Here is a 25,965-nt window from a genome sequence, read left to right on the forward strand (position 1 = left end):
GTCCTGTGTTAAATGTGCTGTTTGGTGTTTACCCAGTTTGCTGATGAATGGCCTGGTTTGGGTGCACATTTGTAACATTACAGGTCAGGTTTTGAAAGCACTGACAAAATCACCTTGTGCAGCCTGGTTCTAGACATCAGACTCATTAGTTTAATTACAGAGTGTAGCAGTTCCCAGCTGTGGATGATGTCACATCCTATTTATTATGTAAATCACACCTGAATGGAATGGGGGAGTGAAAATGCTGAGGAGCTGCAGGTTGAAATGAGAGCCTTCACTGCAAAATGGCTGTGTCTGCTTTTTTTTTTTTACTTGATTAATAATATTCATCTATTTGGTCTCTGAAACAGTGAAGAGCTGATAATTTACACTTTAAATTATCTTACTGTGGCCTTTTAATTACCCTTTAAATTATTCCTTTCTGTGATGTCCGAAGGACACTTTTTCTGTCTCCTCCACAATGTCTTCCACCTGCTCCCTTTTCTAGGAGATTTATGGTAAGATTGGGGATGATCAATGAAAAATCAATGGATTATTGAGTATAAACAGCCTCTGGGAGTCGACAGGTTGATTTGGGGACAGCAAAGGAGCTGTTTTGAGTTTGTATTGACAGGAATTCCACTTGCAGAATTTTCTGTACACTGTATTGTCCTGTCTGATGATGAGCAGGTTAACATTCCCTCTAGTCCTGGAGATAAATTTCCAGCTTTCCTACTGGATTTTCATTAAATAACATTAAATATTAGGTTTTAAGGTCAAGTGTAATTTTAAAGCCTTGAGGGGTTCCTATTAGGTGAAGTGGAGGTTTGTATGCAATGGTGTTCAGTAACTTTTAAAGGATTTGGGCAGGGTGATGAGAGGGTTCCCCAGGTTGCTCTGGATGGTATTTTATTTTTTTATTACACATTCCAAGTGGTTAATAAACCAGAAGATGGAATTGGGAAGCATTAACGAGTAGTCACAGTTTTTGAAGATGGAAAGTGTTTGCCTGCGGTCCCTTCAGGTTGTGTAACCTGTCATAAAGCAAACAGATGATTCAGGAGATTTTCAGAATCCAGGAAATTTGGATTTCTTACCCAAAGCAAGAAGACTCGAAGTGCAGGTATTTTAAAGAATATCCAGAATATACTTTTCTCCACTGATGAGCAAGAGAGGACGGATAAAATCCCCGGAGAACGGATGAACTGGTGTAGGAAACACGAGCCACCAAACCTGAACAAATCCACGGCTCCGTCCCTACCGTCCTCCTGCCGCAGGAGGCCGCCACAGCCCGCGCATTCCCCGCGGATTCCCGCTGGATTTCCAGGGAGCTCCGTGCTCCACGCGGCGATTCCCAGCAGCCAGAGGGATGGGGAACCTGCAGTGCAGAGCTGGCTTAAAAACGGAGGCTCGTCCGGCTCTGCAGGTCCCGAGTTTTTTGGGGCTGGTTGAGCTGGACAGTGGGGTTAGGGAGGGTGGAATTCCCACTTCTAAACCCTGGGATTTTCCTGTGGGAAGGAATAGGAGTGATCAGCTGTAGGCAACGAGTTTTACAGCCTCACAGCTGATGTCTTGGTGATTTTAAGGGATGAGGTGAAGGATTGGGGAGCAATTACAGGTGGTTGTGTGATAGCCAATAAAGACCAAAGGAGAGATAATTTGCTTATCAAATTATATTTGCAACACTGTAATTACAAGTTGCGATAAACAAAGTCCCAAGTTTCTATAAGTTTCAAGTAATAATTTCATTTAGTGTTTGTCTTGACTACCTCATGCATATTGATTGTATCATATACTTGTATATTCTGTGAGTTTTTGGCTAAATGTTTAATGGGAAAGTTTTCTCATAACTGAAACTGAGAGTTATCTCTACAACTAGTCATAGTTCATGTATTCTTAGATGAACAGGCGCCTAAAGATTTAAAGTTCTATTATATTTACAGCTAAGGTTAAAAGAGCTATCTCTGCAGCCAGTCCTAATTCATGTACTCTTGGACGAGTAGGCGCCTAAAGACTTAAAGTTGTACTATATTTCATCCTTAGGATAGTGAGAAGGTTTAGACCTTTTGACCTTGGGAGGGTCTGTTTTGTTTCATTGTGGGAGTGTAGTTAAGTTTTAGAATCTATTTAGTCTGTTTTTAATGTAGTCACCCATTTGCTTCACGAATCACAATTATTTATATATCACACAAACCATAATGTTATGTTACCATAATTAGTGATATTTTGTTATGTTATGTAAGAAGAAAAAGAACTGAAAAAGAGAACAGAACTCTCTTCCAGTGGCAAGACAGCACATGCGCAGAAAAAGCTGACTACATCAAAAGGTTGAAGTGAACAGAGCCGAGCTTGTCTCCTAGCAACAAGATACGCATGCGTAAAGCTTCTTGGCAACAGGAACAGAGCCTGCGCAGATAAACCTGATGAACAAAGGAGGGGATTTTAAAGGAGATAAGCAGCTCAAAACCTATAAAAGGCAGACTGGAAATTATTGAAGTGTGCCTTAGATGAGCCAGGAAAGCTCACTAAGTCACCCAGCGCTGTAAATTTGCTTATTTGATTTTTATATAAATCTATAATAAAACTTTTTACTACGATATTTGAGCCTAGTGCCGATTTTACTTATAACAATTTTTGGTGCCGCGACTCGGATCAGGGTTCCTGGGCGGCGGAACTGCTACCCGGGACGGGTACCCCCGTCCTTGTTTTTTGGACGGTCCTGGGGAGAGGTTCCGCAGCACAGACTCTGAAATTCCGACCGAGAAGATTTAGAAAAAGCAAATAAGCAAATAAAATTACTGCAGTTCCCTGTAATTCTTATGCATAAGCCCGGGCGAAGACTAACTCCAGGAAAAAGTGAGTAGTGAAACCTCTTCAGTCGGGAGGGACCGTTCGACAAGAGTTCAACGGAGACTTACTCCGGGGGGGGAGTAAGTGTTTTACTCCAGGAGAGAGTAAAAGTACCAGGTGCCGCTCGGTTTGGGAAGGGACCGTCCAGCGAGGAGTTGGATGAAGACTTATCCAGGAGAGGTAAGTATTTGCGTACCCCTCTCGGTGGGGAGGGAATCCCGGAGTGCGAGGGATTGAGAAGTCCAGCAGGACAAGTGATTGAGACCTCCCGGTAGTGCAGTTCTGGTATTTCCAGAAGAGACAAATCACGAAAGGAGGGAAGCGACTGAGGTGAATTTGTGTGTGAAAGCATTCTGGAAGATGGGACAGAAGAAAAGTAAATCTTCTACTCCCATGGGTGGCTGTGAATTAGTGCAGGACAGCCCTAAGAGTGAAAAAAAAAAAAAAAAAAAAAAACAAAAAAAAAAACCCCAAAGGGAGGGGTGAAATGGGGGATCATAAGGAGAAGCTGCAAGATACCCCACAAGAGAAGAAAAAAACTAGAGAATGAGTTTGTGGTGGGGTTACCAACTATACCCCCGGACAGTCCTTTAGGAGTTATGATCAAGTATTGGAATGATTATCCCTCTAGAGAAGGAAAATCGAGGGAGAAGATGGTGCATTATTGTATGGAAGTATGGGGAGGAAAGCAAATCAGACAGGACTATTTGTTTTGGCCGGTGTATGGTTCATTTGAAGATTGGATATGTCAGGCTTTGAATTTGTATGTGAATAGCAAAAGACCATTTTGTGCAGAGGAATGTGAGTATGCTAGCCTATGGATAGAAGTGGATACTAGAATCTCTCTCTCCCTGTTAAGTGAAGAGAAAGGACAGAAGACGGCTTATGACCTAAAAGAGTTTCAAAAAAAATACCCCCCCATATGTCCTGCCTTGGCCTATGCCCAGGGGGTCACCTCCGTATGGTGCTGTAATTCAGAATGATCACAAGAGTGTATTCACTCCCACAGCTCCAGCAAAATTACCCCTCTCCCCTATTGAAACTGAGGGAGCCACCCTGTCAGTGGCTGCTGGAGTGAGAAATCAGCAAACATCCTATCCACCCCCCCCTCAGGAAGCGCAGCAGTCAGCAGCTCCTGAAACACAGAGTCCTAACATAATATCCCCAATGACTCCACAGTCCATGCAAACAGAGCATTGTTCTTCAGGAATAGTCTCTTTATCCACGAACACGTTACAGCTGTACCCCTTAAGAGAGACTACAATGGGGGGAGGAAGAAATCAAGGGGATAGGATAGGGTTTATATCAGTTCCCTTGAATTCAAGAGATGTTAGAGCATTTAAGAAAGAGATGGGAAATCTCTTAGAGGATCCTTTGGGAGTGGCTGAGAGGTTTGACCAGTTTTTAGGTCCTAATATATATATATACTTGGGAGGAAATACAGTCAATTTTAGGAATATTATTCACTGTGGAAGAACGGGGAATGATTAGAAAAGCGGGAATGAAAGGTTGGGATCAAAGGCACCGGCAGGGTCCAGCTGCAGATGTTAAATGGCCTTTAGAAAACCCTAATTGGAACCATAATGAGCCAAATCATAGAAGAAATATGAATGATCTGAGAGAAATAATTGTCCAGGGGATAAAGGAATCTGTCCCTAGAGGGCAGAATGTTACGAAGGCTTTCAGTGAATATCAAAGGAAAGAGGAAAGCCCAACTGAATAGTTAGAGAGACTCAGAAGGACTTTCCAGCTTTATTCTGGTATGGATCCAGGTGATGGAATGGGACAGCAAGTGCTTAAGATGCGGTTTGTGAGTGGAGCATGGGCAGATATTAAAAAGAAGCTGGAAGACATAGATGATTGGCAGTGTAAGGAAATGGATGAATTGTTGAGGATTGCGCAGAAAGTATATGTGCGGAGGGAGGAAGAGAGTCAAAAGGAACGAGAGGAGAGACAGGAAAAATTACAGAAGAGAGAGGAAGAAAGGCAGAAAAGGCAAGAAGAAATGCAGAGGAAGCAGACAAGAATTTTAGTGGCAGCTATAAAAGGAGGACAAAGAGGAGATAGAGAACGGAGACGGAAGACCCCTTGTGGACCTAATAAACGTGAACCCTTTAGAGAACGTGTGCAGTTAGACTTAAGTGAATTAGAGTGTTACTACTGTGGGCAGAAAGAACACATAAAAAGAAATTGCAGGAAGAGATTGCAAGATGAACAGATTTACCAAGAGGAATAGGGGAGTCAGGGGCTCTATTTGCTGGGGACCCAGAAGAATACAGAGCCCTTGATAAAACTTAAAATAGGTCCCCAGCAACAAGAACTTGAGTTCCTAGTGGATTCAGGGGCAGAAAGATCGACAGTTCAAAAGTTACCTTGGGGTTGCACGACTTCCTCAGACACAATCCAAGTTGTAGGGGCCAAGGGAGAACCATTTAAGGTGCCCCTCATAAAAGATGTGGAAATAGAAGCCCAGAATAAATATGCATTAGGAACATTTCTATTAGTTCCTGAGGCTGAGTATAATCTGTTAGGGAGAGATTTGATAATAGAATTGGGAATAAATTTAGAAGTGAAAGATCAAAAATTACAAGTCCAAATATATGCCCTTACGGCAGAGGACGAAAAAAGAATAAATCCTGAGGTGTGGTTTACTCCTGATTCTGTGGGAAAGCTAGATATAAAACCATTTGAGGTCTCAATTCGAAATCCAGAAGAACCAATAAGAGTGAAACAATATCCCATCCCACATAAAGGAAGAGTTGGACTTAAACCGACCATAGAAAGACTTTTAACACAAGGATTATTAGAACCATGTAAGTCACCTCATAATACTCCCATTTTGCTGGTAAGGAAATCTGACGGATCATATCGTCTGGTGCAGGATTTAAGAGAAGTAAACAAACGGACAGTTACCCGGTACCCTGTAGTCGCTAATCCTTATACTTTACTAAACCAACTCTCACCTGACCATAAGTGGTATAGTGTGATTGACCTGAAAGATGCATTTTGGACTTGTCCTCTGAAAGAAGAGAGTAGAGACTACTTTGCTTTTGAATGGGAAGATCCTGACTCACATAGGAAACAACAACTTAGATGGACTGTTCTACCTCAGGGATTTACAGAATCCCCTAATTTGTTTGGACAAGCCTTAGGACAATTATTAGAGTCTTTTGAACCTCGCCAGGGTACAGTTTTGATTCAATATGTTGATGACTTGTTAGTTGCTGGAGAAAAGTTAGAAGATGTCAGAGATGAAAGCATTAGACTTCTGAATTTCTTAAGTTTAAAAGGTTTGAAAGTGTCAAAGTCCAAATTGCAATTTACAGAGGAAGAAGTTAAGTATTTAGGGCATTGGTTGAGCAAGGGACATAAGAAATTAGATCCTGATCGAGTAAATGGAATTCTGTCACTATCTGTACCCAGGAGCAAAAGACAGGTTAGACAACTTCTGGGCCTATTTGGGTATTGTAGGCAATGGATTGAAAATTACAGTAGTAAAGTCAAATTTTTGTATGAAAAATTAACCAAGGAGGGGTTGGTAAAGTGGAGTGATGAAGATGAACAGCACTTAGAAAAATTGAAGGAGGATTTAGTAAATGCACCTGTGTTAAGTCTGCCAGACAATCGGAAACCTTTTTATCTATTTGTAAATACAGAAAATGGTACAGCATATGGAGTCCTAACCCAGACCTGGGCCGGACAGAGGAAACCGGTAGGGTACTATTCAAAATTGCTGGATCCAGTAAGTAGAGGTTGGCCCACCTGTTTGCAATGTGTAGTTGCTACAGCTCTGTTAGTTGAAGAAGCTATAAAGGTGACTTTTGGAGGAGAATTAAAAGTATTTACTCCCCATAATATAAGAGGAGTATTACAACAGAGAGCTGAGAAATGGTTGACTGATAGTCGACTATTAAAATATGAAAGTATCCTATTGCATTCACCGGATCTGGAGTTAGAGATGACACATGTGCAAAATCCAGCTCAATTTTTATATGGAGAACCTAAAGAAGATCTAGGACATGACTGTTTACAGGTAATAAACCTTCAAACAAAGATTAGGGAGGATTTGGAAGAAGAAGAACTGAGTTCAGGAGAGAAAATATACATCGATAGTTCTTCTAGAGTGGTTAATGGGAATCGAAAGTCAGGATATGCAGTGATAGATGGAGAAAATTTTCAGGTCAGAGAATCTGGACCCTTAGATAAGACATGGTCAGCCCAAGCTTGTGAGTTATATGCACTGTTGAGAGCGTTACAATTATTAGATGGAAAAGCAGGCACTATCTTCACAGACTCTAAGTATGCATTTGGAGTAGTTCACACCTTCGGCAAGATATGGGAAGAGAGAGGATTGATTAACACCCAGGGTAAAGGACTTGTTCATGAAACTCTAATACGAGAAATCTTAAAAGCTTTGAGAAAGCCAAAGCAGATTGCAATAGTACATATTAAAGGGCATCAGAAAGGGTTAAAAGCTACTGTTAGGGGCAACAATTTAGCAGATGAGGAAGCAAAGAAAGCAGCTTTATTAGTAATGGCAAGTTCAGAACCAGAAGATAGAAATGTCCTGAAAAGTTTTAGTGATCAAGAGAAAAAGAAACTGCAGCAATCTGGAGCAAAAGAAGAAAATAATAAATGGTTATTAGCAGATGGTCGAGAAGTACTTCCAAAAGGGCTTGCTCAGAGAATAATGAAGAAATTACATGAGACAACCCACTGGGGAATACAGGCATTAGTGGATCAGTTTGAAAACAAGTTTGCCTGTGTGGGAGTTTATAGAATAGCAAAGAAAATTTTGGAAGGGTGTTTAACCTGTCAGAGGGTAAACAAAAGGCAATTGAGAGAACGAGTACAAGGGGGACGAGAGATAGCTAAGAGACCTTTTGAGAAAGTACAGACAGATTTTACTGAATTACCTAAAGTAGGCAGGTATCGCCATCTACTGGTGTTAGTGGACCATCTCACCCACTTTGTAGAAGCCTTTCCGGTAGCCCGATGTACAGCCAAAACAGTGATTAAGATTTTATTAGAAGAAATTATTCCAAAGTATGGTGCTGTGGCAGTAGTAGATTCGGACAGGGGACCACACTTTACTTCTAAAATAATTAAAGAAACAACAGAACTTTTTGGAACCAAATGGGAGTACCATACTCCTTGGCATCCACAGAGCTCTGGTAAGTAGAAAGAATGAATGGAGAAATAAAGAAGCAATTGACTAAATTAATGATAGAAACTAAAATGAATTGGGTAAAGTGTTTGCCATTGGCCTTATTATATATACGGACCCAACCACGTACTGACACAGGAATCTCACCATTTGAAATGCTGTATGGGATGCCATATGATTTTGGAATCCCGATTGAAAATCCCAAGGTGGAAGATACCCTCTTGAGGGAATATATAATTGAGTTAATGAAAAGGAGACAAGAATTGAGGAAAAAAGGATTAGTAACTCAGAGACCCCCGTTGGATATGGCAATACACAGAATTCAACCTGGAGACAGAGTATTAATTAAAACATGGAAAGAGTCTTCATTAACGCCTCGTTGGGAAGGACCCTTTGTTGTTCTTCTTACCACAGATACAGCCATTCGTACCGCTGAAAGAGGATGGACTCACGCATCTCGGGTTAAGGGGCCAGTCAACACTCCTGAATGGACTGTAACTTCTCAGCCTGGGAATCTCCGAATGACGTTCAGAAAAACTGGACTGGTAAATGAATAACCCTGAACGAGACTGGGACCCAGCCCAGCCTATACTCCTGGTTTGAAGTACCTCGAGACCTAACCTTAATAAGGGTTCGGTATAGCCATTGATAAGTGGACTAATCCTCTACCAGGCTGGGGAAAGTGGATATACCAAATTGTTGAAAAAGGTAAAACTTTTCCTCATTGTTGTGATCTTGAGACTGAAATTACTTTGCCAGAAAGACCTGCACAGAAGATACCCTGTATAAAACACCCAGTTTCAAGACCCCGGAGCTGGGTCAGTTGTAAATGTACATTATATGGTATAGAGTGGTATTGTACAGCAGTAGGCAGGACACCCATTGTACGAATTGCCGAGAGTTCTTTGTTGCTTCTGATGAGAAACTGAATGTTTTAGAAATTGATAAGTTATTCTGTAGATAGGAGTAGTTGGTACCAGAGAACTGGGAAGTCCATGATAAAATATTTTCTAATTTTGGTACAAAACTCTAGAACAGTGTGCCGTTAAAATTGCCTAGAAAACAGAGTTCACAACCAACCAACTTTTAGAAAATATATGGATCTAAAGAAATAAAGGAAAAGGTCACAAGAACCTATTAAGAGCCCATATTCTCCTGAAGAATATTGACTGCTGCCGAGAAGATGTAAAACCCCGTTGCTCCCAGCAAAGGAGTAGACGGAGGAGGCAGAGCAATAATACAGTGGAGAACAGATATGGGAAATTATATATGGATTGTGGTATTTTTGTGGCAGCTTTCCCCAAGCAGGGAAAGCCCACATCGGCCGTACAAGTGGACTCTGAACAGATGGAGCGATCTAAAAACAGTTAGGACTAATCTTACAGTAGGATCTCCCAGTTTCTCTGCTACACTGTGTCAAATAGCTCCTGTACCACATTGTTCAAATTTGAAACCTTATTATCTCTGTCCTGCATCTAATCCAGGAAAAGGATATTGTAACTACCCTGATCAATATTATTGTGCACACTGGGACTGTGCCACTATTGCTTCCGCCTGGACCCCTAATTCTCAAGATAAATACCTAACGACAACATGGGGACCACCTGGCTGTAAACCTTCACAATTTGTTTTGTCTAGAGGATCGAAGAGGTATAGCGATTGTAAGTATATTACCATCCAGGTACTGCAACCAGAAGACCCAAGATGGTTGATAGGAAGAACTTGGGGAATCAGATACTGGGAAGCTGGCACAGACAGGGGAGGGCTAATATTTATAAAAAAACAAGAAGTCACCCACCGCCCTCTGGCAGTAGGACCCAATAAAGTAATAAAGAAAAAAGAGGATAATTTGAATCAGAAGGAGAGTAGAAAAAGACACACCTCCACAGTTTCAACTGCCACTCAACAAAACTGGTTTGAATCATGGTTTAACAAATCACCCTGGTTAACTACTTTAATTTCTACCCTAATAGGCCCCCTAATAATGTTGTTAATTACTTTGACATTTGGTCCTTGTATTTTGAATAAATTTGTAACTTTTGTTAAAGGTAGGATGGAAACGGTACAACTTATGGTAATGAGACAGCCATATTCCGAATCGAGCGAAGAAACATCTAAAGCTGAACCATTTCCTACCTTGAGTGCAGCCCGAGAAGCTGTAATAAGGTTTGATAAGCAAATTAATGATAAATAGAAGAGGGGGAAATTGTGATAGCCAATAAAGACCAAAGGAGAGATAATTTGCTTATCAAATTATATTTGCAACACTGTAATTACAAGTTGCGATAAACAAAGTCCCAAGTTTCTATAAGTTTCAAGTAATAATTTCATTTAGTGTTTGTCTTGACTACCTCATGCATATTGATTGTATCATATACTTGTATATTCTGTGAGTTTTTGGCTAAATGTTTAATGGGAAAGTTTTCTCATAACTGAAACTGAGAGTTATCTCTACAACTAGTCATAGTTCATGTATTCTTAGATGAACAGGCGCCTAAAGATTTAAAGTTCTATTATATTTACAGCTAAGGTTAAAAGAGCTATCTCTGCAGCCAGTCCTAATTCATGTACTCTTGGACGAGTAGGCGCCTAAAGACTTAAAGTTGTACTATATTTCATCCTTAGGATAGTGAGAAGGTTTAGACCTTTTGACCTTGGGAGGGTCTGTTTTGTTTCATTGTGGGAGTGTAGTTAAGTTTTAGAATCTATTTAGTCTGTTTTTAATGTAGTCACCCATTTGCTTCACGAATCACAATTATTTATATATCACACAAACCATAATGTTATGTTACCATAATTAGTGATATTTTGTTATGTTATGTAAGAAGAAAAAGAACTGAAAAAGAGAACAGAACTCTCTTCCAGTGGCAAGACAGCACATGCGCAGAAAAAGCTGACTACATCAAAAGGTTGAAGTGAACAGAGCCGAGCTTGTCTCCTAGCAACAAGATACGCATGCGTAAAGCTTCTTGGCAACAGGAACAGAGCCTGCGCAGATAAACCTGATGAACAAAGGAGGGGATTTTAAAGGAGATAAGCAGCTCAAAACCTATAAAAGGCAGACTGGAAATTATTGAAGTGTGCCTTAGATGAGCCAGGAAAGCTCACTAAGTCACCCAGCGCTGTAAATTTGCTTATTTGATTTTTATATAAATCTATAATAAAACTTTTTACTACGATATTTGAGCCTAGTGCCGATTTTACTTATAACAGTTGGACCTAAAATTACGATGCTGTGAGTTAGGGAAGAAAAACTACTTCTGTCACTGATGGAAACACCTGAAGTGCTTGAGGATGTTTCTGAAAAAGTCTGAAATATTCCCAATTTGCAAATGAAGAAGAAACCTCATCTGATCCTGTCTATCTTAATGACAAGGCCAGTAGCACCAGCTGCAAACAGAATTTGGGAATGCTCAGAAACTGAGGTTTTGATCAGATTTTAAGCACCACTTGGAGTGCAGCACTGAAATGTTGAGGCATCAACCTGATATTCCCCCCCTCTCACTATTGCCATGGCAAAAGTGACCCCCAGGCAGTGATGCTTCATCTGTTGGGGCTTTTCTGGTCTAAAGGGTAATAAAGATTTAAAAGGTTTCCTACTGATCAGAGGAACAGCAGCTGTGCTGCTCAGGCTCCAAAAAAAAAAGTGGGTGTTTGCAAATAGAGAAATTTAAAAATCCTGCTGAGCTGCTCAGTTGAAAGTTACAGGTTAGAGCCAAAATTCATAGTTTATTTTTTTTTTTAAATGAATAAATTTCTCCCAAGCTCAGCCCAGCAAAAGTTTCGTGGTGCTGCTCAAGCTGTGCTGGAAAAGTTTGCAACCAACCTCTGTGACCAGAATCAAATGTGAAAAAGTGACTTGAAACCTCAAGGAGAAAGTTGCATTTAACCCAGCCAGCATTTTATTTTTCAAAAGGCAGCGAAATGCTGCTAATGAAGCACTGTTACCCCTAAAAACCTTCCAGGTTTTGTAAATTATGTGGATTCAGAACCTAAAGAAGAAATGTTGGCCTTTTATGGTGTTATTTTTCTGTGTGAACCCCCCGTGGTGAGGCTGAACTTCCATCAATATAATTCCAATTAATCACCACCCTAAAACAGGCTTCTTACAGGAGAAACCTTTGTATGTATGTAAAGAATCTTGATGTTCACCTTGTAAATATAATGTATTTTTATCAGCAAACTGAAAATTCTGCTGCAGAGGTGGGAAAAGAACCAATTTCACTGTTCTGCATCGAGCAGCCTCTTGATGATGCAAACTTATTTTGCTGGTGGCTTCTTGTGGTTACTTTCCACAAGTCTGGGTGATTTAAAGTTCAAGCAAAGTTTGTCACCACTTCCTGCAGATAACCTTGTCCAGAAACGTTCAGTGCAGCTCAGTTTCAACGCAGCAATTTTCTTCTTTATTGAGTGTATTTAACAGCTACTGACTACCTGGGTGCTTGAATCTTCAATAATGGAATATTTGAAGTGTACAGGGGGAAAAATGTAGTTTTTTTAAATTTTAAAATCTGATTGTAGAACCCTTTAGCCAGCTGGCACCTGCTTAGTAATGGGATCAGAGGGGTATGGAAGAAAAATAGATTTCATTTATATCACAAGGTAGGTGGTTGTATTTCTACCCACAGGTAATAAGAAAGAATATCACAACTAATAGGAATATTGCCTTTTCTCACCCCTCACGTAGTATTATTCCATATATTTAACACTTGAACCAGATCATTGCCCTTTCAGTCATTAGGAATTTACCAATTACTGCAGAGTTGCTTAAAATATTCAGAATTTGCTAAAGCAGTAGAGTGTTAGAGCAAGAATAAGCTCATAAAACAAATATCTTTCAGCCCAGAAGATGTAGAACTTTCATCCTTGTCTGTGAGGAAAGGGGAGAGAGGAAACATTAATTAAAAGCCCCATCCCTGGAAGTGTCCAAGGCCAGGTTGGACGGGGCTTGGAGCAACCTGGGGTGGAACTGGGTGAGCTTTAAGGTCCCTTCCACCCCAAACCAGCCTGGGATTATGAAACCTGTGTTTGTACAGTGATGAATTACTGTTATTAGCATTCAAATGCTGAGCTGTGTGTGCTGGGACCAAAAAGCCTTCAAATTACCTCGGTCGGAGCTGCTGGGAGCTCGTGCCTTAATTAGGGTGCTCGGAGAGGGCAGCTTTTAATTGTGCCCCTGCCCTTTTCGGGGTCAGACGTGTATGCACTGGGGCTCTGTGAGCACAGCTGCGCTGTTTGGGCACAAGATTCCCAAGATCACTGCTGGAGAAAACCCTGGGATGGAGCTGATGGAGATTTCCAGCAGAAATACGGAATATCTTCATTTTGCCATTAGTCCTCGGAGAAGCCGGGGCGGTATTGGTGGATTTTCGGGCTGCGTCTGGGAACCGCTCCGACCCCGGAGCAGCAGGCACCGCTAATTACCGCCGTTTATTAACGCCAATTACCCGCGCAGGAATGGTCGCAAATAACGCGCAGCCACTGGAAAGCGCCCAAAGCCCTGGCCTTGGGACCCCGGGAGGGGCGGGACCGCGGGGGCCGTGGCGTGGTGCTGCGGTGCCCCCCGAGCATCCCCACCCCGCGCGTCCCACCCAGGGTTCACCCCGCGCCTCTCCCCGCGCGGGCGGACGCGGCCCCTTTAAGAGCCACGCGCGCGCCCCTCGTGCGCGCGCGGGGCGCGCTCCCGCCCCTCCGCCCCCCCCCCCCCTTTCTCCAAGCCCCGCGCTCCCATTGGCTCGCAGTAAATGGGCTGCGGCCGCGCGCGGCCAATGGGCGGCGTGTTGCTATGTGGCGGCGGGCGGCGATTGGCCCGCGGCGCTGCCGCTCAGCCGCGCGGCCGGGTATAAGAGGCGGGGGGGACGGGCGGGGGCGGCGCTGAGGGCTCTGTGCGCGTCGGCGGCGCCGCGCTCGCTCCGCGCCGGGACGCGCTCGGGGCGGCCGCGGTGAGTGAGGCACCGGGAGAGGGGGGACAGCGCTGGGGGGGCTGCAGCCGAGGATCTGGGGGGTCCCGGCCCGCGGGGCGGCTGGGGTTGTGTGGCTGCGCGGAGCTGCGCCACAGCCGCGTCCGTGTGTCGCCGTGTCCGTGTGTCGCCGCGTCCCCCCCTCCATCCACCTCGCCGGCCCCGGGGGACTCCCCCCGCATCCTTCGCCGGCACTGACGGAGCCCCCCGGGGCCGGCGAGGGGCGAGCGGCCGCCTTTGTGCGTGGGAGAAGGCGGGAGCGGGTCGGTGGGATCCCCCCGGCTGGGGATGGACGGGAGGGACCCCCGGGAGGCAACGAGGAGCAGCAGCAGCAGGAGGAGGAGGAGGAGCAGGGACGGTCCTTCCTCGCCGCCCATCTCGCTGTAAACGCACGATACCCCCGCGGTGGCCCCGCACGGAGCCGTGCGGGAGGCTCGCGGTGGGACCCCCGCCATGGGACCCTCGGGAGGTGCAGCATCTTCTCCGGGTGCGGGGCGGTCCTGCCCCGTGTCCCGCACCAGCAGCAGCAGCTCTGTATTTATTTACCAACACTCCGGAGCCTCTGGAGACCGGGCCCTGCCCGCTGCAGGCGGTGGCTCCGGCGGTGACATCACGGCACGGGTGGCACAGGGCACCGGGATTAGCCCCTGGAAGGGGCATTCCCGGCCTTGTCCCGGGCACTTCTGGCTCGTGGAGCACCGAAACCAGGCGCAGGGTGGCTCGGCCGGGCTGTGCGGCTGCTGTCGCCGCTGGTTGAGGGTGCAGCAGCCTCCTCCCGTGCAGAGCCCTGCAGGGTGACGGGGTGAGGGGCTTGTGCGCCTCCATAGAAACCTCCGGGTTCGATCCACAAGTCCGAGGTGACGGGAGCAGCTCTGGGGCGAGCTGCGGGGTCGTAGCTTCAGGTTTTAACGCTGATTTTTTTTTATTTTTTTTATTTTTTTTTTGAAGCCAAACCGATTTGAAACTCTGCGCTTCATAACGTGATTTTAACGGAGGGGGGGGGGGGAAGAAGTGGAATCCTCGCCTCCTTCTCCTGCAGTTGACTGGAGCGAACCTGCCCCCGCCTTTCTCTGTGTGTAAATACAGCCCGAGGAAGGCCTGTCAGAGGCCTGTCAGCCCAGTGACAGCAGCTGGGAAGGGAGGGAGGGACCCACACACAACACCTGCCCTGCTGCCAGTGCCTTCCTCGGGGCCTGCTCCTGCTGCCGAGGAGGATTTTCCCCTAATGCGTTTACAGTTACTTAAAGCTTATGCTGGGCAGTGCAGAGAGGCCTGTGCTGAGTTAGAGGGTTGTAAACAAGCAGATACTGAGGGAGCTTGACTTCTAATCCGTGAGAGGATTCTGCCTGGAAAGGATGTGTTTTTGTGACTTCATTCTTGCAGAGCACTCCCACTGATTTTCTCTGAGCTCTCGTCATGTTGGATCCACGCCTCTGGTTCCTTGTAAACCTTGTTTGCTGTGTAACCAGTGCTGGAATGGGGAATTAAGATGTTCTCCTTTTCTCCCTGGATCCCTGATTCTTGTTTCCTGCTGAAAGGCCGTGTACAAGTGAGCGTTGTGCTTTGAAGCTGAGGTTGGGAATGCTCTGGGGAGGGCAGAGACATTGCTTTCATCTGATGAAGATGTCAAGTACATCTCTTATTTATTTTATTTTTTTTTTTTAGCTTTCTTTGCAGGTGTATCTTTTACATTGCCAGGATTGGAATAACTGGCAGAGCTGTGTTGGGCCTTGGGCTCCCTCATGTCCTCCAGGTTCAGAGATTTTAAAAAAGGGATTTCCTTTCTTTGCTGCTTGGTGGGTGTAGTTGAGTCAGGGTTGTGTTGAGGAAGACAACATCCCTACCTGTAAATCTGCATTCCCTCAAAAGCTCCTTGACTCATGGAATGAGTACCTGTTGCAGAGAGAGAATTTAATTAAGGAACTGGTCACTCTGGGTAGGTCCTGGCTGGCAGTTTAGAAAGTGGGAGCTCCTTGATCTTGCTGTGGTACTACAAAAGCATTGCAAGGATTGCAGGGGAGCAAAAACCATTTATTTCGTGTTCTTGCATCACCACGTGCGTGGAAGCCTCTTGAAGAGACACCAATAAAGCCAGGCTTTCATTGGGCTTTGGCCATTAATTGGCACAGGTTTGTTTGCTTGAGCTTAAGCAGAGTCTTCATTAGAGATCAGCTGTGGAGTGCTGGAGCAGAGAGGTTCAGGAGGGGTCACTGAGTGGAGTCTGGAATGGAGAAACTCAGTTCTCTTGGCTGCTTTGAAGCTGATCAGGATGTCCAAGGCAGAACAGGGGAGCAGGGTCTATTTATCACACTGAAATCAGGATATTCAGCTTTCTTTTTCCCCTCTCCTTGATAGAGACCTGTAAGTTGGTCCTTCAGGATCCTTTTTTCTGTACCTGTTTATTTGCAGGTCTTCTCTTCCAGATCTAATCACAGTAACTAGCAGCTAAGGACAGGTTTCCTTTGCCTTCCAGAAGCCAAGGCTAGTCCATGAAGAGATGGGCTTGTTCCTTCTCAAGGATTTTTGAGTTCTTCAGGACAGGTTTTTTAGCTCACAAATCATCGTGTGTGTTGGTGGTGTGATGCCCATTGAGGATCTGGATTTCTGTCTCCCAAAACAAAGGGAGATCAACAAATAGTTGATCTTTTTTAGGAGAATAAAAATAAGTTTTTCCACAAATGCTGTGTCCTGGGCCTGAATCACATTCCCTGTTGCCCCCACTGGTCCCTGCTCTTCATCCTCCCTGGAGTTTGGCAGTTGGTTCTCCCCAAGTCCATTTTCTGCCTTGTCACTTTGCCTTCTTGTCCCCATTTGTCAGGGCCAGCGGCTGTTCTTGCTCTGATTGTTCTTGATTCTTCTCCTCTGTGACCCTTCACTCAACAGCCACATCTTCCAGGCCTTTCTGAGAGTGTTTTCCCCTCTGGACTGGGATGTGTTGGACATCAGGAGCAGCTCCTGTCTCCGGAAGCGTCACTGGACTGGCCAAGCCACTTAAGGCTGCAGGAAATAACATAATTAATGAGACTTAGTTCTCCCACATCTTGTACCTGACAATCTCAAGTCACTTGACAATGCTAATTAAAGCTAATCACGCTCCTCTGTTTTTAGTAAATAGCTATTATCCCTGCTTCACTCTTGCTTTAACAGATGATAGTGCCAGGCAGTGTGAGTCAGTGGAGGTAAGGGAGTGTAGGAGCTGCCTTCCTGTCTCTTCACACATCCAGCTAGACATCAGTCCTTTTACACCTGCTCAGGTGTTGTATGGCACATTAAAATGTGTGGTGTTTTGCTGATTCACAAAAATAAATTGGTTTTTGACTCTTTTTTTTTTTTCACTGACATCGTGACTCTCACAGAACCAAACTCCCGCGGTCGAGCGAAGGCTCAAAAAAAAAAGTAACTTAAAATTTCAAAAGCTTGGGGATGCTTTGAATTTGCCCTTCAGAGGACTTTGGGATCCGCTGGGAGGGAAGGCAGAGTGGTGTCAGAGCTCTCTTCCCTTCTCCTGTTTCACGTTGGCACTCGCTGCACCGCGAGGACAAAACCATGGTGTGACCTGGGCACTTTGGAGCCCTGGAGCTCTGGGAGATTGAGGTTTCACTGATGAAATATTGCTAAAGGATGGCTCAGGCAAGATGTTACTAAAAACAGACTGTCCAGCAGCACAAAAAAAAAAAAAAAATAAAAAAGGAGTTGGAGTTAATTATTAACTGTGGGGAAATAAGAAATCTCCACGAGAGCCCCAGGAACTCCCATCTCAAACATCGGGCAGGGCTGTGAGGGGTGAGTCAGTTCACGTACCTTGGCAGTCACATCCAGGCTGGAGAGGATATCCAGGAGGAACTAATGACAAAAACTGGCAAGGTAACAGCTGACTTGACCTTCTTAAACTAGATTCAGTTATAAAGTGTCTGTCATGTGGAGAGTCAAGCTCTAAATCTTCACCTGACTTTGCCCCCTTGACACAGTGTTGCTGAAGGAGGGTGAGGACAGTGGCTGAAGTGCCACGGGAAGTTTGTCCCTTGTTAGTACAGTAACTGTTGCATATAAAAAGTGTTTCTGGCAGAGACGGGTCAGAATTCACCACCTGGGCTTTCCTGGGAAAAGAGTGAGATGTGCCAGAGCAGAAAGTAAAATCCCTGTCTGTCCTGTGGCAGGTGAGCTGCTGGGCAGGGAAAAGATGCTCCAGGGAAGAACCCTCTGAGCAAACGGGATTTGAGAGCAGGTGAAAACTCCCAGGGCTCAACAAGGGCAGCTTGCAAATAATAAGTCGTGACAGGCAGCTATGGCAGATCCTTCTTTAGTGTCTTGGAGGGATCCTTGGAATAGATAAATGTTCTCACCGTGTTCCCTGTCAGTACCCAGCTTTTATCAGGGAAACAGATGATCCATCCAGCAGACCCAATTAATTGAATCCTAGTCATTCCTGCATTTGCCAGAAAGGGAGATAATAGAACCATCTAAGGAGCACCAAAAAAATTGTAATGATAGGAGATTATTTGGACAGCCAGACTGTTCTGCAATTAAAACAAATCAAGATGAGAAGCTGGGAAGATAAAGAGCGTTTCCATTTTGTCGGTAAATGGTCAGTTGGGTGGGAAGAGCTTTTCCCTGATGCCTTAGTTCATATTGGTGCTGGAATAGCAAAGTGAGGGTCTTGTTTCTTTTTGTAGAAGTCTGTATGTTGGTAATACTGGCCAAGGCCTTGATCTGTGGCTCCAAATGTGACCATCCCTTGAATGTGGGGCTTTCCTGAGCTGAGGAATTGTGTTTTACAGGGTGTTGGAGCCATTGCTGTTCCCTCACTCGATTATCTCCTCTCTCTTTGGCTGCTTCAGATGAAGGAAGGGCTGTCACCCCATCCTGGGGGTGCTGGCACGACTTTTGCAAAATGTAAAGGAGGAAATGGAGTCATTTGTGTGTTACATTTTGTGGGATTTGCTTGTAGGAGCACAAATAAGTGCTCCTTGTTTCCAACGAGTCCTGCCCAGCTGTGGTGCCTCTCCTGGAGCTGGACATGGGGTTTGGCTGGAGGTGTTGGATTTGGAGGTGGGCAGCCTGCAGCTCTAATCTTGCCATGCTGCTCCTTATCAGCAGCACAGCCTCTTCTGCATTGCAAAGATATTGCTGCCAGGCAACCCCTCGGAGAGTGGGAAGAGAATTCAGCCAGAGGTGTCACTCATTCCTCGGGAGAGGCTGGATCCTGCACTCCGTGCTCCTGTGGTTTCAGAGACAGGCCTGGAAAAGGTAATGAATTAAGAAGCCAGGCCTGTGAGGTGATGGCTGTCCTGTGCCTGTTGAGATGAAATTGGAAAGAATTTTATTAAAATTTCCAGGATTCTTTCCCTTCCCTGCTTCCCAGGGCTGTCTGTGGCGTGGCTGAGTGGGTTGTTTTGCTCTGAACCTCAGGGAGAGGTGAGTGAGCAGTTCTGAAAGAACCATCTCTGCACCATCTTCCCTGGGTTACTTTAACCTGTCCCTTCCCTTCCCAGCTCTCTGAGTGCTGTAGTTCATACAAGAAAGGTTTTGCTTGGAATGCAGGAGTTTTCTGGACTTGCTTCTCACCATGTGGTTGCATCCAAGAACCTGAAAATGCACTGGTGTGGGTGTTATTAAAAAAAATAATAAGTGAGACTTTTAAATTTGGTTCAATCTCCAAATTGCCAGAAAGTAAATCAGCTGTGTAAAGAACTGATTTTTAATTTTTTTTTTAAATTACTTTGTTTTTAATAAGTTTAATGGATTTCAATGGATTAATAGTCTGTACAGTGACAAAGCCAGACAGACTTACACGAAATTCTAACCCAAAGTGAGTTTTAAAATTTGCTCTTTGTTCCTTTGAAGTTTCAACTCATTTTTATGTACTTTCCATGTGATCTTGATAGAAAGTCTCTCCATCAGAGAGAGACCAGGGGGCTTGTTGTGGGGTGCAGTGTCTGTTTTTGACGAGGAGAGCTGTGAGGGACCATGAAGTGACACATTGCTGATCTTAAAAAAAAAAAACAAAAAAAACCAAAACAAAACATCAAATCCAGCCTTTGAAATGTGGTTGGTATAATCCCCGTGCCAGTTTTTTTGGGGTTGGTGTTCTGGCTGTTCAGCAGGGTAACGCTGTGGGGTTTTTCCTGCTGGGCTGCCTGTGGTATGTGGGGCACGGCAGGTACAGGGGGCTGGCACCCTGCCATCCTGGGCTCCCTGTGGACACACGGTCTGGGATTGCCTCCTGCTGCAGCTCCTCTTGAGGCCCTCTAGTGGTTTCCTGGCAGATGATTGGGATGTTGTTTGCCATTGGTATCACCTTTTTCCATCCATCTTTCCATCCATCCCTCCCTTCCTCTTTTCCCTCGCGGTGCAGGATGTTGTCTCCAACCTGCAGAGATAAAGTGCCTTGCTAGGAGATACCCAGAGGGACAAAGGAGGTTAAATATATTCCCTGTTGAAGGAAGTCTAAGTGAGGAACCTGCTCCATTCTTTGTCTTGTAATTGTGTCCCTGCATCTGATAAAAGTAAACACAGAGGGTTCCTGCCCATCTTCTGCTATTTCTTTTATTACTTTCCTGTTTCCAGCGTTTGGAGGATGAGCTGGAGGAGTCCAAGGTGTTAGAGAAGGACACTCATGGTTCATGTCACTGCTGTTGGTTGTGCTGGTGCAGCTGAGCTGCTTCCAGTGTCACCTCAGCGAGGGTTTGAAATTGGTTCCTTTCAGCAACTCGGTGCTGAAGGAGTAAAGCACATTGTGTTCACTCATCTGCTGTTTAAACTCCTTTCTGGCTTTCCCTTGTGTTCCATGTTTAAATTCAGAATGCTCATCCTTCCTTCCAGGCCTTTCCCAATGTACATCCCACTCTCCCACCTTCAGACGATCCGATTCCCCCTCCCAGAGCTGTCGCAGTCCTGTGGTGCTGAGGAGCTCCAGAGCTGCCCCAAACTGCCCCAAACCAGGAGCTCTTGTTGCTGTGCTCCATCCCCAGGGGATGAAATGCTCCTGAGCTGTGCCAGGTGTCTCTGAGGGTCCAACACCTGACATTCTGATAACTTCTATTCCACAGGGAAGGAAAACTGGGCAGCAAACCCAGACCTCAATTAGAGACCAACCTTCCTCCTTCAAAATGCAGTGCACTGAGTGATGTTAAGGCAGCTTTTGTCAAGAAAACCCTGGTAAAGGAGTGTATTTACCTCAGGCACTTTCTTAGAATCGTGCTCAGACCCTGGAGCAACACAGGCAGCCACAGTTTGGGACCTTGTAGACACAGAAAACTCTCCAAACCCAATTCCTCTTGTGCTTTCCTTGTGCTGGGCATAAGCAAATCTCAAGCCCTTTCTATATTAATGAGAAGAGACAAGGAAGAAAGGTTGAATTTCCCAATAGCTGCATTATTCCAGAGCTGTTACAGGCAGCTTTCTGTAGCATTTGGAATAATCCAATAAACATTTCACAGGCTAAAGTTTATCTTTAAAATCAAATAATCCATAAAACAAAGCCTCAGACCCAACGAACTTGTTGTTTGTCCTGACACAGTGAACAGGAACATTTGCATCTGGCCCTCCTTGCAAATGGGTTCTATTCAAAATGAGAGTTGTGGGTGTTGGTTTTGGTCTCTGCCATGTGACATATGGACATGCAGTGGCCTTGCCTGGCAAGTTTGGCACAGACTTTCTCCTTTTTTGTGTTTCCTGAATCGCCGACAGCTTCGTGTGGAAAGTGGGTGTTGGACACCCACAGGTGGAGGGGGAATTCTGAACCAAAAATTGCCTGAATGGCGAAATGTGTGTCATGATTTTTCCCTTCCCGGAGCTGAATCTGCTTAAAACTCAGCAGGATTAGGCAGAGCAGCCCCAACATCCCCAGTGCAGGCAAGCAGAACACTCAGCTGATTCCCTCCCTGATAACCACAATAAATAGAAAGCTTTTTCTTTAGAATTCCTTCCTTTTGTCTAAACCTGTTGTGAACTAATTAATAGGCACAAGTTTCTGTTCTGTTGACTCGAGTGTGTCCATCCCAGAGACAGATTTCATTCTAAAAACCAGAGGCACATCCTAAGTTCATCCTCATGCCCTGGTTCTGCAGCAGAATGACTGCACCACTAGCTGTTAATTGTGTTTTAATTCAAATGTGTTTGTCACTAGTGCTGAAAAAATCCAGGAGGTTGGTTTTAGTGTTGCTGGGAGCCACAGATAGTCCTGAACACATCTCAAGGTGATGTTTAAGACAGAAGTGGGTCCTTACAAGCTGCTGGCTGTGCTTGTAGGATGTAAGAATGCATTTCCTAGTGGTTTTTCTCTCCTCTCTCGTACTGTGATGAGGACAGAGCTCTTGGCAGATGAAGCACAGGTGATCAAACTGCCAGGCTGAGCCCTGGGTGAAGGCAGTGCTTTATAAATGATGGTCACCTGAAGTTTTTATTCGAGGCACTTCCTTAACTACATTTCCCACCAAGATCCTGGCTCCCAAATCTTTATTCCCTCCTTGCCTTAAGCAGACAGATGGAGTTTGCCTCCTCAGCACAGCCCAGAGAGCAGGAACTGCAGTTCATCTTAGTCTGTGCTCTGATATCATCTCATTTTTTTTCCCTTTTCTCTGAAAGGTCAAATGTTTTTGCTGACGTTAAGTGTGTTATGAGGTCAAACAAATGAATGCTCATGAAATGCTTTTGCAGAAAGCTGTGTGCAGCAGATAATTCTGTGTGTGTTCATCTCTCTGTCAGATAAATGCAGCTGTAGGATTTCCTGCTTTACTCATTGTTCTGGGGCAGTGATGCTTGGCAGGCCTGGACAGAGGGGTCAGCAAACTCCAAATTAAGGGATTGCTGTTGTGTTGTTCTGCTTGGGATTCATTTATGTCTCCAGTGGGCTTGGGGGGTCTGTGGATTCTCCAATTGATCAGGAAAGGAAAGTTTGGCATGACAGTATAGGAGGGAAGAGGTAAAACTCGGTGTATTTAGTGATCCATGGTGCAGTAAAGGAGAGATTGCACCATTTCATTATGGCTCAGTCAGGTCTGGGGTTTAGGCTCAGTCTGGTTTCTCACTCAGGAATCAGGTGAAGTGGCTGCCAGCCCTTGCTTGTGCTTTGCTCCAGATGGTCTGTCCCTGGAATCCGTGTGTCCCAGACAGGGCTCGGTGCCGTGCCTCGGGATCCGATTGCATTTGGCCCCAGAAGGAGCACACTTAGTCTCCTGCTTCCGTGCACTTGGAGGCCCCCAGATTCCAGGTTCTGAGCTCCATCAGGGCTGGGATGTAACACAGCAGCTGCTGAATCAGGGGCTTGGAATTTGGGGATGGTTCTGTTGTCTTGTGACTGTAAAGGTTGGCCCTTGGTTAGTTCAGGAAGGCTGGGAGGTGTTGCTCTTCCTCCCACCTAATCAGCAGAAAATAAGGAAGGATTCTGCCTTGTTTTGCATCTGGTTTCTGCCCCGTTGCAAATTTAGGGTGCAGTCCTCAAAGTGCTCCTCACCTTGGAGGGGAACTCAATGCTCTGATGCAAAGCTGACTCAGTTTTGACAAAATCCTGGTGCCTGTGGAGGACTGGGGCAGGATACAGGGTGAGGACTGTCTGATTGCTGATCAGAGCCAAAGACAAATCCTGCTGAAATCCAGAGGTGCAGCTGTGGAGCAAACAGTGCCCAGGGAGCCTGCTTGGCAAGGGGGCAGATCAATTCATGGCAAGACCCCCTTTTGAGGGGGTTTAGCTTCTGACAGGCTGGGAAGTGAACCCTTCTGTGTCAGGATGGGCCCTGCAAAGCTGGGGCTGTAACTTTAATTGGAAAAGGTTAATCTGATTAGTTGGTGTTTGCAAAGAGCTTTAAGAATGAAAACTGCTGTGGAAGCGCTGACTGCTATGATCAGGATAGATATGATCTATCAGCAGTTTCATGGATGAGTAAGACTCTTTTCTTCCCATTTGACTGTGAGGGAGCTGCCTCCTGGAGAGCAGGAGAAAAATATTTAGGAAAAAGAGGTAAAAACGAGTGTCCTGTTGTCATACTGGTGTCACCCCCCCTGTTGAGCAGTTGGTTCAGTGGGTCACACTTCCAGAAGCAACTTAAATACTTTGAATCTGCTTTTCCAACCTTGGGAGAAGTGTTAAAGATGGGGGTTTCCATAAACACCACTTTGGTACCCGAGTGCTTTGTCCACTTCAGGAATTGCCACTGCAGGTCAAGTGGAGGGGGGTTATTTCTTGGTTTTCTCATTTTGGGGGCGGGTGGTGGTGGTAGGGGAGCAGTTGGTGTTGTTCCAGTGTTTGATGTACAAAGTGCAGGCTCAGAAACGGAACAGAATCACATGTTTTATGGAAAGGGAAATCCTCCTGGGAGGAGCAGGCAGAGTTCATGATTAATTTGTAGCAGTGCATGCATGCCATGGATCAGGGAAAGGGACCTTCTTCCTTTAGGCTTCTTCCATCCTCAAAAGAAGCATTTGTAGTTTATAGGTGTGGGATCTGAAAAAGAGATTTCTGCCCACACAGAGAGACCCAGCCTTGAGCTGCCTTGCAGGTGCTGTCAGATGATGTTGCACTGTAAAATGGTGTTTCCATCCTGAATAGGGTTTTTAACTGTCTCTTGCTATCAGGAATAGTCTTCAGAGGCTGTGCCTTGCTTTGGCTGCTGTCAGATGTTCAGATAAAAAAAAAATAAAGTACTAGAGTGCAGTTTATAGAGTGGCTTCAACCTTCAGAGCTTTCAGGGAGTTATGAAGGAGAGTGGAATGCAGGAATCCTCCATTTCCCATGTGGAAACTAGGGCAGAATGGAGAGAAAAACTGGTTTGGTGACTCGTGTGCTTACCTGGTGGCTGAGAAAACCCAAGTCCAGCTCCCAGTTTTCCTGTGGGCTTCTGGGGTGTCCCATCAGTGAGTGACCCAGGACAGGAGCTGGCAGGGCTGACTCTGGTCCCCACTTTTCCTCTGGCTTTGTCAGCAGCTGGGCCTTGACATGTGCAGTTCCCCAGAGGTCTTTGGGAGACCAGGCTTGATGAAAGTCATCTCAGCACCTCTGTAGTCATTTCCAAAGCCATTAAGTGCTGGAAGAGTGACTGGAGATTGCAGTGCTGGAGCGACAGGGAGATGGCAGATAATGGCAGCAGGGAGAGGTGAGGGCAGACAGCAAGTCACTGCTGAGCTGTGAATAAATATCTGTGCTCCTGATCTAATCCACAGACATCACTCCTGTCTCCTGACTGCTCTGCCTCTTCCCTGCCCTGGATCAAACCCTGAACCATCCCGTGGGCTGGGAGACCCGTTGTCACCCCCGTGAGCTGAGCGCGGTGTCTCTTGTTTCCCGAGCGCAGGTTCGTGTGACGTCCCCTCTCCCGTGCCCGAGTCCGTTCCTCTGAAGCGTCACCAGCGTGTGGAGCCCGCCCCACACACCCAGCCCCTGCCAAACCACGGCCTTTACCTGCGTGTTCCGGTGTTTCCCGTGCGACCCGTCCTGCGGGAGTGCCTCCTGGGCCGCCCCAGAGTTCCCCCAGCGCTCCGTGGCTCCAATGGTGAAGATGACGAGGTCCAAGACTTTCCAGGCGTATCTGCCTTCGTGCCACAGGACCTACAGCTGCATCCACTGCCGGGCTCATCTGGCCAACCACGATGAGCTCATTTCCAAGGTATGTTCCCGACCTCGCCCGGGCGGCGGGAGGTGCGTCGGCTCACGCTCCAGGTCACCTGCCATGGAAGGGCCTGGCCTTACCCAGCAGCTCCATTTTCGCCTGGAAAGTGGGCCCTCAGCCCAAAGGATCTATTTGTGAGCTGCTGTTCTTGTTTTAAGTGATTGTGGTCCTCAGCATCCTTGTGAGGGGCAGGTGCTGATCTCTTTACCCTATGACTGTGACAGGACCTGAGGGAACGGCTGGAGCTGAGTCAGGGAGGTTTAGGTTGGATATCAGGAAAAGGTTTTTTGCCCAGAGAGTGGTTGGGCACTGGAACAGGCTCCCACAGGGCAGTCAGCAGTCACAGCACCAAACCTGTCTGAGTTCAAGTGTTTGGACAACACTCTCAGGCACATGGTGGGAATCT

General features: G+C 45.7%; 1 protein-coding gene across 3 annotated transcripts in view; it reads left to right on the forward strand.

Annotated features, from left to right (window-relative positions):
- The first annotated feature begins 13,870 nt into the window (after positions 1–13,870).
- The window catches only part of YPEL2 (yippee like 2), a 33,357-nt gene continuing 21,262 nt past the window's right edge, over positions 13,871–25,965 (forward strand). For 2 of the 3 annotated variants that reach the window (XM_051809987.1, XM_051809988.1), the window contains exons 1-2: positions 13,871–13,938; positions 25,245–25,556. In XM_051809987.1, coding sequence (XP_051665947.1) covers positions 25,440–25,556 — 117 coding nt within the window. In that variant the 5' untranslated portion in view covers positions 13,871–13,938; positions 25,245–25,439. Of the gene's footprint in view, positions 13,939–25,244; positions 25,557–25,965 lie in introns of those variants that run through there. The other variant, XM_051809986.1, reaches the window with a different exon arrangement.

Source organism: Manacus candei, unplaced genomic scaffold (genome assembly GCF_025592945.1).
Source record: "Manacus candei isolate 608988 ecotype Guabito, Panama unplaced genomic scaffold, ASM2559294v1 h1tg000076l, whole genome shotgun sequence".
In the NCBI taxonomy this organism is placed as follows: Eukaryota; Metazoa; Chordata; class Aves; order Passeriformes; family Pipridae; genus Manacus; species Manacus candei.